Raw genomic sequence first — 16,831 nt, forward strand, 5'->3', positions numbered from 1 at the left:
TATGTCCCATCGGTGCTCTATGTCCCATCAGTGCTCTATGTCCCATCAGTGCTCTATGTCCCATCACTGCTCTGTGTCCCATCACTGCTCTATGTCCCATCGGTGCTCTATGTCCCATCAGTGCTCTATGTCCCATCACTGCTCTATGTCCCATCACTGCTCTATGTCCCATCACTGCTCTATGTCCCATCAGTGCTCTATGTCCCATCAGTGCTCTGTGTCCCATCACTGCTCTATGTCCCATCAGTGCTCTATGTCCCATCACTGCTCTATGTCCCATCAGTGCTCTGTGTGTACATGGGTATTGACACACAAGCACCATCCCATCAGCTAGCTTAGTAGCACTCCAGGAAGCCTCAGCATTTGTCAAGACAGCACAATCTGGGACCAGGCTTGGGTAAAAGCCCATCTCAGAGGAACATGAAATGGGTCAGAAATGAAATACAGACTGGGTTTGTCTGAAATGACATCTTATCAAACAGCTATTCTAGGTTGGAGGAGAAAAGCATAATGCTTAAAGACTGTAGAGTGGGAGAATAATGTTCTCTGGAGGGATGAATCACGCTTCACCATCTGCCAGCCTGACGGACGAATCTGGGTTTGGCGGATGCCAGGAGAACGCTACCTGCCCCGATGCATACCAACTGTAAAGTTGGTTGGGGCTGTTTTTCATGGTTCGGGCCCCTTAGTTCCAGTGAAGGGAGATCTTAACGCTACAGCATACAATGACATTCTAGACGATTCTATGCTTCCAACTTTGTGGCAACAGTTTGGTGAAGGCCCTTTCCTGTTTCAGCATGACAATGCCCCCCGTGCACAAAGCCGAGATCCATACAAAAAACGGTTTGTCAAGATCGTTGTGGAAGAACTTGACTGGCCTGCAAAGAGCCCTGACCTCAACCCCATCGAACACCTCTTGGGATGAATTGGTGCGCCGACTGCCCTTTAAATGTTTTACCCAGGCTGCATTCCAAATGGCACCCTATTCCCTGCATAGTGCACTACTGTTGACCAGAGCCCAATAGGCCTTTCTCATAGTAGTGCACTATAAAGGAAATAGTGTGTCATTTGGGACCGCAGACCCAGAATGAGCAAGAAGAGAGGATATACAGAGGACAAATACAATCTAATGTTATTCGCCACTTGCTTGGTAAACAACACGTGTAGAATAACAGCGAAACGCTGACTGGCGGGTCCTTTTCCAACAACGTGAAGTTAAAGATGAAAACGACATGAAAATAGGGACACGAAGAAATGAATACACAGTGAAATTAATATACAGTGAAATGGATACACAGTGAAATGGATACACAGTGAAATGGATACACAGTGAAATGGATACACAGTGAAATGGATACACAGTGAAATGAATATACAGTGAAATGGATACACAGTGAAATTAATATACAGTGAAATGGATACACAGTGAAATGGATACACAGTGAAATGGATACACAGTGAAATTAATATACAGTGAAATGGATACACAGTGAAATGGATACACAGTGAAATGGATATACAGTGAAATGGATACACAGTGAAATGGATACACAGTGAAATGGATACACAGTGAAATGGATATACAGTGAAATGAATATACAGTGAAATGAATACACAGTGAAATGAATACACAGTGAAATATATACACTGTCAGGGTGTGCGCAACTGGTCGAAGGAAGTCAGGTGCAGGAGAGCAGAGATGAGTGAACAGGCACACTTTATTCAGGCAGAGGAAAAACAGCCGGACGCAACTGCGTCCGTCACAACACTCCGGCCCAAGGGAGAAAGCGATAGCACACAAATTACACAAAATGGTACAAATAACCAAACCACGGGTTACAACAATACCCGCCGCAAAACCAGCCTGAAGCGTCACACATGTAACGAACGAACAATACCACACACAGACAAGGGGGGGGGGGGGGGGGAACAGAGGATAATATACACGTAGATTAATGAGGGGATGTAAACCAGGTGTGCGGGAAAACAAGACAAAACAAATGGAAAATTACAGGTGGAGCGGCGATGGCTAGAAGACCGGTGACGTCGACCGCCGAACGCCGCCCGGACAAGGAGAGGGACCGACTTCGGCGGGAGTCGTGACATACACAGTGAAATGAATACACAGTGAAATATATACACAGTGGAATATATACACAGTGGAATAATCCATCAAAATATTTCAGATACAAACCAGAAAGAGGACCTCTAGCAACACTAATGAGGAAATGTCACAGTCCTCTGAGCTATACATATGTTCCATTTAAACATTTTTACAAATTCAGGCTCAAACTATTCCACTGGTAAAGATGTCTTGGAGAACAGAGGACTTGGAGAACAGAGGACTTGGAGAACAGAGGACTTGGAGAACAGAGGACTTGGAGAACAGAGGACTTGGAGAATAGAGGACTTGGAGAACAGAGGACTTGGAGAACAGAGGACAGAGGACTTGGAGAATAGAGGACTTGGAGAACAGAGGACTTGGAGAACAGAGGACTTGGAGAACAGATGTATTGGAGAACAGATGTCTTGGAGAATAGAGGACTTAGAGGACTTGGAGAACAGAGGACTTGGAGAATAGAGGACTTGGAGAACAGAGGACTTGGAGAACTTCTATCTCCTAGCCATAAGACTGTTAAAATGGCTAACACCTGCTTCTCCCCCTCACACCTACGCTGCTGCTAAAATGATTACTGATTAGATGTATTGCTTCCGATATACTGCTGTTCATTGAGAGCTGATTGCCATTACTATTAGTATTACTATCTATTCATCCTGCTACTGGTCACTATTACTCCTGTTTACATGTACTGTATATATTACCATCAGTATTTATACACTGAGTGTACAAAACATTAGGAACACGTGCTCTTTCCATGACATAGTCTGACCAGGTGAATCCAGGTGAAAGTTATGATCCCTTATTGATGTCACCTGTTAAATCCACTTCAATTAGTGTAGCTGAAGGGGAGGAGTGTCGTAATGATCGGACCAAACTGCAGCGGGTATGTGAAACATGTTCTTGATTTATTAAAGACATGAACACTGAACAAAGGCACGACAAAAAACAGTCCTGTAAGACTATACATAGAACATCCACCCACCAACCAACACAAGAGAAAATAACCCAGTTAAATATGGCCTCCAATTAAAATCAACGAAGAACAGCTGCCTTCAATTGAAGGCCAAACCAAAACCCTGAACATAGAAATAGAAATACTAGAAAATCAAACATAGAAATACATAACATAGAACTAACCCAAAAACCCCAACAACACAAAACAAACACACCCCTGCCACGTCCTGACCAACTACAATAACAATATGACCCCTTTACTGGTCAGGAGACAAGGAGACAGGTTAAATAATGATTTTTAAGACTTGAGTATTGTGTATGTGTACCATTGAGAGGGTAAATGGGCAAGACAAAAGATTTAAGTGCTGTATGTTTGTTGTTGAACGCTGTTGAACACCCGAAAGCTGAACGAGAGACCTCGGGTTTAGTGTTTTTGTAAAGCTGACAGTGTTTCGATATACTTTTATTTTTATTTTGGGCCCTGTGGCTCTGTTGGGTTTAGTTGCTGTGAGCGCTGCTGTCGGTCCCAGGATCCCTCCAGATTCTGCAGAGGGGAAAGTGGCTACACATAGCAAGCAAGTAGCAAAGCTACACAAGCTACTGGGGAATCCACGCCCGCCTACTTTTTCGTTTTCTTCTACCCCAGTAGCTGGACGGCGCTCTGGTCTGGTGGAAATGTCGGCGCCGTGTCGGTTCTCCATAGCCGTCTGGCCGGTGCTCAGCAGGTCTCCATCCCCGAAGGGGTCTCCCCCTTCCCTGGAGAACGTAGCGGTTCTCGACCCAACCAACCAGCCATGGAGATGCGTCACTTGCCGTGGAAGTCGAAGACAGCGTCCTCTGGCAACGGGGGTCTACTTGGAGATGATGAGCCCGGACCTGACACAGACCAGAAACAGCTTTGCCTCCCTGGATCCAGAGGTTCCAGGGCCTTCTTCCTTGGTGACTTCCCATTCAAGATTAGATCCTGAGGTACCTGCATCTTCATCCTCTGTTCTGTCTCCCTCTCCGGTGGCTTCTACCTTGGGTTCAGATCCTCGGAGTTCCCACCCTCATCAGACCGTGAGGCTGCCTGAGAGACCGGCCCATTTAAAATCGCCAGCTGTCATCATAGGCAGCTCTATGGTGAGAAACAGCTCGGTTCTCAAGGCATAAACCCTGTGCTTCCCAGGCGTACGAGTACAGGACATCACAAGGCTGCTTCCGACTGTTCTACGACATCTGACAATGTCATAGTCCACGTGGGGTCAAACGACATCAGGAGGGCTAGTTCGGAACATCTGAAAATTGATTTTAAAAGAACTGATTTTAGCATTAAAAGACTCCAAAAAAACAGCCAATCATTTCAGGTCCAGTGCCATTGTTGGGCCACAGGTGTGAAAGATTCAGCTGACTGCTGGCATTACACATCTGGCTAAAAGACTACTGTACCTCTGCGGGAGTCACTTTTATTGATAACTTTGACACCTTCTGGAAACAGAAGATACTCTACAGAAATGACTGTAACGAGGGTCGTATAAAGGGGACCAAGGCACGGTGTGTAGAGTGCTCATATTTACTTTAATGATAACACTTAAACCAAAAACAACAAAACGACAGCCAACACTTCCGTCAGGTAAAACTCACAAAACGGAAAACAACTACCCACAAAAACCCAGGAAGAAAAACCCTACTTAAATATGAGCTCCAATCAGAGGCAACGAGGACCAGCTGCCTCCAATTGGAGATCAACCCCCAAAAAACAACAACATAGAAATAGAAAACCTAGAACACAAACATAGAAATAGAAAACATAGAAAAACACAAAATACCCCCTGTCACTCCCTGACCTACTCTACTATAGAAAATTACATCTTACTAGGGTCAGGACGTGACAATGACGGAGTCCATCCAAATCATCTTGGCTCCTGGACTCTGCCCACGCATTTCAAGGCTGCGTCAGATAATTCCTACCACTGTGACAATGAGTCGTCATAATGCTGCATTAATGTACATTATCCTAGGAGCGTTGGCAGACACAATGTAAGTGACCTAATTTATGTCCCTCTAACTGCCCTGAATACCTTTGTTGATCCTACAGCTGTTGTATGCAGTAATCATGAGCCTATGAACCAGAGTTGTACTGTTAGAACTGAGGCGGTGTGCCCCTAGTAAGAAGACCACTGTGTGCAACTCACCCTGCACAATCAAATCTACTTCTGATAAGCTTCCCAGTAAAGCAGTAAAAGCAATCAAGCAACCCAGAAAAGTGCTAAAAATAGCCCACATTAACATATGCAGCCTGAGAAACAAGGTCCATGAATTCAATAACTAGCTTGTAACAGATGACGTTCATATTCTGAATATCTCTGAAACTCGCTTAGATAATACCTTTGATGATACAGTGGTAGCAATACATGGTTATAACGTTTACAGAAAAGACAGAAACGCCCGCGTTGGCGGTGTTGCGGACGATATAAAGAACCACATTCCTGTAAAGCTTTGAGAGGATCTAATGTTAATTACTGTTGAAGTAATCTGGCTACAGGTTCATCTGACTCACCTAAAGCCCCATTCTGGTGGGAAGCTGCTATAGACCACCAAGTGCTAACAGTCAGTATCTGGATAATATGTGTGAAATGCTTGGTAATGTATGTGATATCAACAGAGAAGTATATTTTCTGGGTGATTTTAAATATTGACTGGCTCTCATCAAGCTGCCCACTCAAGAAAAAAATTCAAACTGTAACCAGTGCCTGCAACCTAGTTCAGGTGGTCAGTCATCCTACCAGGGTAGTTACAAACAGCACAGGAATGAAATCATCAACATGTATTGATCACATTTTTCAACTAACACTGGAGATATTTGCTTTAAAGCAGTATTCAAATCCATAGGATGTAGTGATCACAATAAAATAGCCATATCTAGGAAAACCAAAGTTCCAAAGGCTGGGCCTAATATAGTGTATAAGAGGTCATACAATAAGGTTTGTAGTGATTCCTACGTCGATGATGTAAAGAATATTTGCTGGTCTGTGGTGAGTAATGACGAGCAACCAGACGCTACACTTGACACATTTATGAAATTGCTTATTCCAGTTACTAATAAGCATTCACCCATTAAGAAAATGACTGTTAAAACTGTTAAATCCCCTTGGATTGATGAGGAAGTGAAAAATTGTATGATTGAGAGGAATGAGGCAAAAGGTATGGCAAATAAGTCTGGCAGCCTAACTGATTGGCAAACGTACTGCAAATTAAGAAATAATGTGACTAAACTAAATAAAAATAAACTATACTATGAAACAAAGATAAATGATATAAAGAATGATAGTAAAAAGCACCTTAAATGAAACTTTGTGGGTAAAAGCCAACTTGGCTCCATCACTCATTGAGTCAGATGGCTCATTTATCACAAAACCCACTGATATTGCCAACACAATTAATATTTTTTTTTCCATTGGCAAGATAAACAAACTTAGGGATGACATGCCAGCAACAAACGCTGACACTACACATCCAAGTATATCTGACCAAATTATAAAAGACAAGAATTGTACTTTCGAATTCCGTAAAGTCAGTGTGGAAGAAATTCCTTAAAGTCAGTGTGAAAAAAATTATTGTTGTTTTATCAACAATGACAAGCCACCGGGGTCTGACAATCTGGATGGAGAACTACTGAGGATAATGGCGGACGGTATTGCCACTCCTATTTGCCACATCTTCAATTTAAGGCTACTAGGCCTAATTTAAGCCAATTTAAGCCAAAGTGTGTGCCCTCAAGCCTGGAGGGAAGCTAAAGTCATTCCGCTACCAAAGAATAGTAAAGCCCCCTTTACTGGCTCAAATATCCGACCAATCAGCCGGTTACAAACCCTTAGTAAACTTCTGGGAAAAATTGTGTTTGAAAGTAAACAAATTGACAACAGAATTTCAGTACGCATATAGGGAAGGACACTCAACAAGCACGGCACTTACACAAATTATTTGATGATTGGCTGAGAGAAATTGATGATAAAATGATTGTGGGGGCTGTCTTGTTAGACTTCAGCGCAGATTTTGACATTATTGATCATAGTCTGCTGCTGGAAAAACATATGTGTTATGGCTTTACACCCCCTGCTATAATGTGGTTAAAGAATTACTTGTCTAACAGAACACAGAGGGTGTTCTTGAATCGAAGCCTATCAAATATAATCCAGTTAGAATCAGGAATTCCCCAGGGTAGCTGTTTAGGCCCCTTGCTTTTTTCAATCTTTACTAACGACATGCCACTGACTTTGAGTAAAGCCAGCGTTTGTGGATGACTCAACACTATACACATCAGCTACTACAGCGACTGAAATGACTGCAACACTCAACAAAGAGCTGCAGTTAGTTTCAGAGTGGGTGGCAAGGAACAAGTTAGCCCTAAATATTTCTAAAACTAAAAGCATTAAACCCTAAACCTCAACTACATCTCGTAATGAATAATGTGGAAATTGAGCAAGTTGAGGTGACTAAATTTCTTGAGTAACCCTGGATTATAAACGGTCATGGTCAAAACATATTGATACAACAGTAGCTAAGATGGGGAGAAGTCTGTCCATAATAAAGCACTGCTCTGCCTTCTTAACAACACTATCAACAAGGCAGGTCCTACAGGACGTGGTTTTGTCGCACCTAGACTACTGTTCAGTTGTGTGGTCAGGTGCCACAAAGAGGGCCTTGGGCAAATTGCAGTTGGGTCAGAACAGAGCAGCACGGCTGGCCCTTAAAAGTACATGGAGAGCTAACATTAATGACATGCATGTCAATCTCTCATGGCTCAAAGTGGAAGAGAGATTGACTTCCTCATTACTTGTTTTTGTAAGAGGTGTTGACAAAACGTATGTACCGAGCTGTCTGTTTAAACTACTAGCGCACAGCTCGGACACCAATGCATACCCCACAAGACATGCCAAGTCCAGAACAGACTATGGGAGGCGCACAGTACTACATAGAGCCATGATTACATGGAGCTCTATTCCACATCAGGTAACTGATGACAGCAGTAGAATCAGATTTAAAAAGCAGGTACAAATACACCTTATGGAACAGCGGGGACTGTGAAGTAACACAAACATTTAAAAAAAAAATCCAAGATGGCGTAGCAGTAGGATGTGTGTCTTTGTCTTTGTCTTATCCCGTTTCAATAGCCGGTCTTTATCATATATATCTTAATCTCACTTTCTATCTACGAACTAAATATACTTTCCTGCAACCCGCCTCACCCAATGTGGTACGGATCTGCTATTTTTATTCCTTATAACTAGAACTTCCATCGGGAGCTAGACAGCTAACTAGCTACTAGTCTTTGTTAGCCGCGGCTAGCGGTCTTCACCTTTTTCTTGGTCACCAGCCAGCCTGCACAGCGCGATATCAACCCAGAGCATATCGGACTGCTTCTCTCTACCATATCACCGGATTCCTGCCGCTTTGGATCATTACAGCTAGCTAGCTGCAAACGAGTGGCTACTGTGAGCTAACGCCTCTGTCCCGAAGCAAGCACCAGCTAGCCTTGAGCTAGCCTCGAGCTAGGCCCACATACCAGCTAATTCTAGGGCTACAATACCTCCTTTGCCATTTGGCCTGGACCCTTTATTGTCGACACGGAGCCCCGCCGATCCATTCACGACTGGACTGCCGACGTTATCGTCCGAGGTTGTCTCAACAGGCTATTCTGTTACGATGTCGCCTAAGAACCATCTACTAGCCCCGGCCCACTAGCTTTTCTGAACGCTGTGTCCCCTGCTTGCCTAGCGTAGTAGTGACTACCGAACAGCACCCTAACTCACCTATTTCTGCTCTTTTGACCCTATAATCACTTGGCTACACAGCTGATGCCCCCTGGACTGTTTCAATAACACGATACCTCATTTTGTTTACCCTTCGGCCCCAGACTCGAACTCAGGTCCTGTATGTACCTAACTGATTCGCTCTGCCCTTTCATCGCCATTCACCCGTTGTTGTCTTAGCTCTCCTGATCAACACCTGTGATTGCTTTATGCCTCTCTCTAAAGTCAATATGCCTCGTCTACTGCTGTCTTGGCTAGTTTTTATTGTTTTATTTCACTGTAGAGCCCTCAGTCCTGCTCAACATGCCTTAGATAGCTCTTTTGTCCCACCCCACACACATGCGGAGACCTCACCTGGCTTAATTGGTGCCTCCAGAGATGAAACCTCACTCATCGTCACTCAACGCCTAGGTTTACCTCTACTGTACTCACATCCTACCATACCATTGTCTGTACATTATGCCCTGAATCTATTCTACCACGCCCAGAAATCTGCTCCTTTTATTCTCTGTCACCAACGCACTAGACTACCACTTCTTATAGCTGTACCCTTAACCTACTCCTCCTCTGTTCCTCTGGTGATGTGGAGGTTAACCCAGGCTCTCGAGCCCCCAGGTCCATTCCTATTCCCCAGGCGCTATCATTTGTTGACTTCTGTAAACGTAAAAGCCTTGGATTCATGCATGTTAACATCAGAAGCCTCCTCCCTAAGTTTGTTTTATTCACTGCTTTAGCACACTCCACCAACGCTGATGTCCTAGCCATGTCTGAATCATGGTTTAGGAAGGCCACCAAAAATTCTGAAATTTCCATCCCCAACTACAACATTTTCCGCCAAGATAGAACTGCCAAAGGGGGTGGAGTTGCAATTTACTGCAGAGATCTGCAGAGTTCTGTCATGCTAACCAGGTCTGTACCCAAACAGTTCGAGCTTCTACTTTTAAAAATCCACCTTTCCAGAAATAAGTCTCTCACTGTTGCCGCTTGTTACAGACCCCCCTCAGCCCCCAGCTGTGCCCTGGACACCATATGTGAATTAATTGCCCCCCATTTATCTTCAGAGTTTGTTCTGTTAGGTGACCTAAACTGGGACATGCTTAACACCTCGGTCATCCTACAATCTAAACTAGATGCCCTCAATCTCACACAAATTATCAAGGAACCTACCAGGTACAACCCTAAATCCATAAACACGGGCACCCTCACAGATATCATCCTGACCAACCTGCCCTCTAAATACACCTCTGCTGTCTTCAACCAGGATCTCAGCAATCACTGCCTGTGTCCGTAACAGGTTCACTGTCAAACAACCATTTACATTACATTTGAGTCATTTAGCAGATGCTCTTATCCAGAGCAACATTTCAATTCATGCATTTTTTTGTACTGGCCCCCTGTGGGAATCAAACCCACAACCCTGGCTTTGCACACACCATGCTGGCACTACAAACACCATGCTCTACCAACTGAGCCACAGGGACCACCCTTCATCACTGTCAAACGCTCCCTAAAACACTTCAGCGAGCAGGCCTTTCCAATTGACCTGGCCCGGGTATCCTGGAAGGATATTGACCTCATTCCATTTGTAGAGGATGCCTGGTTATTCTTTAAAAGTGCTTCCCTCACCATCTTAAATAAGCATGCCCCATTCAAAAAATGTAGAACGAAGAACAGATATAGCCCTTGGTTCACTCCAGACCTGACTGCCCTTGACCAGCACAAAAACATCCCGTGGCGTACTGCATTAGCATCAAAAAGCCCCAGCAATATGCAACTTTTCAGGGAAGTTAGGAACCAATATACACAGGCAGTTAGAAAAGCAAAGGCTAGCTTTTTCAAACAGAAATTTGCATCCTGTAGCACAAACTCAAAAAAGTTCTGGGACACTGTAAAGTCCATGGAGAATAAGAGCACCTCCTCCCAGCTGCCCACTGCACTGAGGCTAGAAACACTGTCACCACTGATAAATCTACAATAATCAAGAATTTCAATAAGCATTTTTCTACACCTGGCCATGCTTTCCACCTGGCTACCCCTACCCCGGTCAACAGTTCTGCACCCCCCACAGCAACTTGCCCACGCCTCCCCATTTCTCCTTCACCCAAATCCAGATAGCTGATGTTCTGAAAGAGCTGCAAAATCTGGACCCCTACAAATCAGCCGGGCTAGACAATCTGGACTCTCTCTTTCTAAAATTATCCGCCGCAATTGTTGGAACCCCTATTACTAGCCTGTTCAACCTCTCTTTCGTATCATCTGAGATCCTTATAGATTGGAAAGCTGCCGCGGTCATCCCCCTCTTCAAAGGGGGAGACACTCTAGACCCAAACTGTTACAGACCTATATCTATCCTACCCTGTCTTTATAAAGTCTTCGAAAGCCAAGTTAACAAACAGATCACTGACCATTTTGAATCCCACCGTACCTTCTCCGCTATGCAATCTGGTTTCTGAGCTGGTCATGGGTGCACCTCAGCCACGCTCAAGGTCCTAAACAATATCATAACCGCCATCGATAAAAGACAATACTGTGCAGCCGTCTTCATCAACCTGGCCAAGGCTTTCGACTCTGTCAATCACCGCATTCTTATCGGCAGACTCAACAGACTTAGTTTCTCAAATGACTGCCTCGCCTGGTTCACCAACTACTTCTCAGATCGAGTTCTGTGTGTCAAATTGGAGGGCCTATTGTCCGGACCTCTGGCAGTCTCTATGGGGGTGCCACAGGGTTCAATTCTCAGGCCGACTCTTTTCTCTGTATACATCAATGATGTCACTCTTGCTGCTGGTGATTCTCTGATCCACCTCTACGCAGACGACACCATTCTGTATAATTCTGGCCGAGTTTTGGACACTGTGTTAACAAACCTCCAGATGAGCTTCAGTGCCATACAACACTCCTTCCGTGGCCTCCAACTGCTCTTAAATGCAAGTACAACTAAATGCATGCTCTTCAACCGATCGCTGCCCACACCCGCCTATCTAGCATCACTACTCTGGACGGTTCTGACTTGTGGACAACTACAAATACCTAGGTGTCTGGTTAGACTGTAAACTCTCCTTCCAGACTCATATTAAGCATCTCCAATACAAAATTAAATCTAGAATCGGCTTCCTATTTCGCAACAAAGCATCCTTCACTCATGCTGCCAAACATACCCTCGTAAAACTGACTATCCTACCGATCCTTGACTTCGGCGATGTCATTTACAAAATAGCCTCAAACACTCTACTCAGCATATTGGATGTAGTCTATCACAGTGCCATCCGTTTTGTCACCAAAGCCCCATATACTACCCACCACTGCGACCTGTATGTTCTCGTTGGCTGGCCCTCGCTTCATATTCGTCGCCAAACCCACTGGCTCCAGGTCATCTATAAGGCTTTGCTAGGTAAAGCCCCACCTTATCGTAGCTCACTGGTCACCATAGCAGCACCCACCTGTAGCATGCGCTCCAGCAGGTATATTTCACTGGTCATCCCCAAAGCCAACTCCTCATTTGGCCGCCTTTCCTTCCTGTTCTCTGGAATTGCAAAAATCACTGAAGCTGGAGTCTTATATCTCCCTCACTAACTTTAAGCATCAGCTGTCAGAGCAGCTTACCGATCATTGCACCTGTACACAGCCCATCTGTAAATAGCCCACCCAACTACCTCATCCCCATATTGTTATTTATTTTTTTGCTCCTTTGCACCCCAGTATCTCTACTTGCACATTCATCTTCTGCACATCTATCACTCCAGTGTCAATTGCTAAATTGCTAAAAATATTTCACCACTATGGCCTATTTGTTGCCTTACCTCCCTAATCTTACTACAGTTGCACACACTGTATATAGATTTTTCTATTGTGTTATTGGCTGTATGTTTGTTTATTCCATATGTAACTCTGTGTTGTTTGTGTCGCACTGCTTTGCTTTATGGGGTGGCAGGGTAGCCTAGTCGTTAGGGCGTTGGACTAGTAACCAAACGGTTGCAAGATCGAATCCCCCGAGCTGACAAGGTCATTCTGCCTCTGAACAAGGCAGTTAACCTGCTGTTCCGTCATTGAAAATAAGAATCTGTTCTTAACGGACTTGCCTAGTTATATAAAGGTTAAAAAAATTTATCTTGGCCAGGTTGCAGTTGTAAATGAGAACTTGTTCTCAACTGGCCTACCTGGTTAAATAAAGGTGAAATAAAATGAAAAACGTAGACATGTGATAACATAAGCACTACACACACACACACACGTACAAATGGATTTTGTGTTGTGTAGATATGTGGTAGTGGAGTATGGGCCTGAGGACGCACACTTAGTGTGTTGTGAATTCTGTAATGAATGTATTGTAATATGTTGACAATTGTATAACTGCCTTCATTTTGCTGGACCTCAGGATGGGGATCCATAATAAATAAATAAAGTATGGTAGCAGGTGCCAGGTGCACCGGTTTGAGTGTGTCAAGAACGGCAACACAGCTGGGGTTTTCCACACTCAACAGTTTCCCTGTGTGTATCAGGAATGGTCCTCCACCCAAAGGACATCCAGCCAACTGGACACAACTGTGGGGAAGCATTGGAGTCAACATGGTTCAGCATCCCTGTGGAACGCTTTCGACACCTTGTTGAGTCCATACCCTGACGAATTGAGGCTGTTCTGAGGGAGAAAGGGGGTGCAACACAATATTAGGAAGGTGTTCCTAATGTTTTGTAAACTCAGTGTATATTCCTGCTACCAGTCTCTTTTCAGCCCTGTTTACATGTATATATTACCATCAGTATATTACCATCCGTATTTATATATTCCTGTTAACTGTCTCTTTTCAGCCCTGTTTGACTGACGATTGGCTGAGTTAAATTGATGATGAAAAGGGGGCTGTTTTGTTGGACTTCAGTGCGGCTTTTGACATTATCGATCATAGTCTGCTGCTGGAAAAACGTGTGTTTTATGGCTGTGTGTACCTTCCTATCACGGCTACACTGACACTCTTACACACACACACACACACACACGCAGACACACACACACGCAGACACACGCACACGCACGCGCACGCACGCACACGCACACACACACACGCAGACACACACACACGCAGACACACGCACACGCACGCGCGCGCACGCACACGCACACACACACACACACACACACACACACACACACACACACACACATACTCACTCACCACCACACCCACTCAAACTAAACCCCCCCCTCCACACACACACATACACACTAATACACACTAATACACATACACACAATAACACCCACACACACTAACACACAATAACACCCACACACACTAACACACATACACACATACACACAATAACACCCACACACACTAACACACATACACACAATAACACCCACACACACTCACTCACCACGTACTGTATGCTGCTGCCATTCTGTCTACTAGTATATTTATGTCTATTATTATTAAAGGATCTATGGTTGTCATTTCTATGGTCATCTATCTTGGACAGACAATGTAAACATTGCATCTGACCAAATTATGCAAGATTTTAGTTCTGGGTTAAAAACAACAGGATTTTAGTTCTGGGTTAAAAACAACAGGATTTTAGTTCTGGGTTAAAAACTACAGGATTTTAGTTCTGGGTTAAAAACAACAGGATTTTAGTTCTAGGTTATAAACAGGATTGTAGTTCTAGGTTAAAAACAACAGGATTTTAGTTCTGGGTTAAAAACAACAGGATTTTAGTTCTAGGTTATAAACAGGATTTTAGTTCTAGGTTAAAAACAACAGGATTTTAGTTCTGGGTTAAAAACAACAGGATTTTAGTTCTGGGTTAAAAAAAACAGGATTTTAGTTCTGGGTTAAAAACTACAGGATTTTAGTTCTGGGTTAAAACAACAGGATTTTAGTTCTGGGTTAAAAAAACAGTATTTTAGTTCTGGGTTAAAAAAAACTGGATTTTAGTTCTGGGTTAAAAACAACAGGATTTTAGTTCTGGGTTAAAAACTACAGGATTTTAGTTCTGGGTTAAAAACAACAGGATTTTAGTTCTGGGTTAAAAACAACAGGATTTTAGTTCTGGGTTAAAAACAACAGTATTTTAGTTCTGGGTTAAAAACAACAGGATTTTAGTTCTGGGTTAAAAACTACAGGATTTTAGTTCTGGGTTAAAACAACAGGATTTTAGTTCTGGGTTAAAAAAACAGTATTTTATTTCTGGGTTAAAAAAAACAGTATTTTAGTTCTGGGTTAAAAACAACAGGATTTTAGTTCTGGGTTAAAAAAACAGTATTTTAGTTCTGGGTTAAAAACAACAGTATTTTAGTTCTGGGTTAAAAACAACAGGATTTTAGTTCTGGGTTAGTGACAGTATTTTAGTTCTAGGTTAGTGACAGTATTTTAGTTCTGGGTTAAAAACAACAGTATTTTAGTTATGGGTTAAAAACAACAGTATTTTAGTTCTGGGTTAGTGACAGTATTTTAGTTCTGGGTTAGTGACAGTATTTTAGTTCTGGGTTAAGCGACAATATGTGTATTGTAACTAATAACAACCAAAGCAGTTTGTCGAAGTAGTCCAGTCTGTAGTAAACCATATGAAGGACTATATAGGGCTGTCAGAAATTCTAGCCCTCTTAACCCAACACCGCACGGGGTAAAAAACTGTCACGCAGCCGGGTACAAAGAGCACTGACACACGCGCAGGTTTTCCGGAGCGCAGTGGTGCCGCACATTCTCACTTTATTCTCGCTCACAGCAATTATTGCCGCGCTTGAATGAAAAACATTAGCATTAAAGCCCAATAAATGTCATCATGTGTCCTTGTGTCATTTGCCATTACACAGGAGAGTGTTAAAACATCACTAATGTACACCTTAACCTGTGCGTAAAAGGTAAGCGTTCGACAGTTTCTCTACTACAGAAGAAAAGTTGTCTTACCTTCGCATAGCAGCATATGATCAACCCCAACGGCAACAGATATCCAATGACTAAAATCGTGACTTTGTAGGTGTGTTTGGAAGCGCTTGCGTACCACGCTTCCCAGCAGAACGAACTGTTTGGCGCTTCCGGATGGTCAGTAAGTATCTGGTGTTGCGCCACTGGTATAGAGAATATGAACGATAGCGCCCAAATAACACAGACCCCAATGAGGGCATTCCTCCTGTTGCGAATGCAGGGGGACTTTTTGGAGTGTACAACAGCTATGTACCTGTCCACTGACATGGCAACAAGAGTGAAGATGCTCACCAGCATACACACCATCACCAAATAGTGAACGCATTTACATAAAAACGCTCCAAATATCCACTCGGGTAGGGAGTATATAGTAGCCTGGAACGGGACACAAAATAGCAGAAACAATATGTCCGCTATACTTAAATTGAGGATAAAAATGTTTGTCGTACTTCTGTTACGCCGGGCCTTGATTTTCCCTATTACTATAATCACTAGAGAGTTCCCGACGACACCCAGGAAAAATATACATCCAAAAATCACGGGAACAATCACCGCCTCCGCACCACCGTGGTCTTGTTCACCGGCCCCCACCGTCAGGTTGCCGGTGTTTAATAACTCGGTCCAGACGTAGCCCGTTTCGTTACCCGGTAGCAGCATGGTTTTCTCTCACACAGACGCGGCGTCCTCGTCCAGACGTTCCAGGAGTTAAGAAATGACAGCGCTGCTACCTCCGGAGAAAGTGGTGATTTTTGTCCAGAGCCTCGCATGGTCTATGTATCACACTCAGTCCAGGAACACTGCTGTGTCAAGTTCCAGATGTTGAATTTAGGCTACTTTTACGCATCGTTTAGAGGAAACGGTTATGCGTTTATCCACTTGTGAGAAAGCCGCCAACAACAAGTGAAGGCTTGGTCTCCCGATGCGCGTCTTCGAGGGAACACACTAACGATAGCCTGGCTATGACAGATACAGTATAGGCTAACCCAGGCAGTCATGAAGCGATAAAATGAAACCATGTGATGTCCAAAACCTCGCCGAGCTCC

General features: G+C 43.7%; 1 protein-coding gene across 1 annotated transcript in view; it reads right to left on the reverse strand.

Moving 5' to 3' along the window:
- LOC115203534 (galanin receptor type 1-like) overlaps nt 1-16,503 on the reverse strand; it is a 34,864-nt gene extending 18,361 nt beyond the window's left edge. Inside the window, exon 1 of the mRNA XM_029768304.1 lies at nt 15,771-16,503. Within this exon, the coding sequence (XP_029624164.1) occupies nt 15,771-16,445 (675 nt within the window). The 5' untranslated portion in view covers nt 16,446-16,503. The remainder of the gene's footprint in view (nt 1-15,770) is intronic.
- Nucleotides 16,504-16,831: the final 328 nt, after the last annotated feature.

The sequence above is a fragment of the Salmo trutta genome, chromosome 12, assembly GCF_901001165.1.
Source record: "Salmo trutta chromosome 12, fSalTru1.1, whole genome shotgun sequence".
Classification (NCBI taxonomy): Eukaryota; Metazoa; Chordata; class Actinopteri; order Salmoniformes; family Salmonidae; genus Salmo; species Salmo trutta.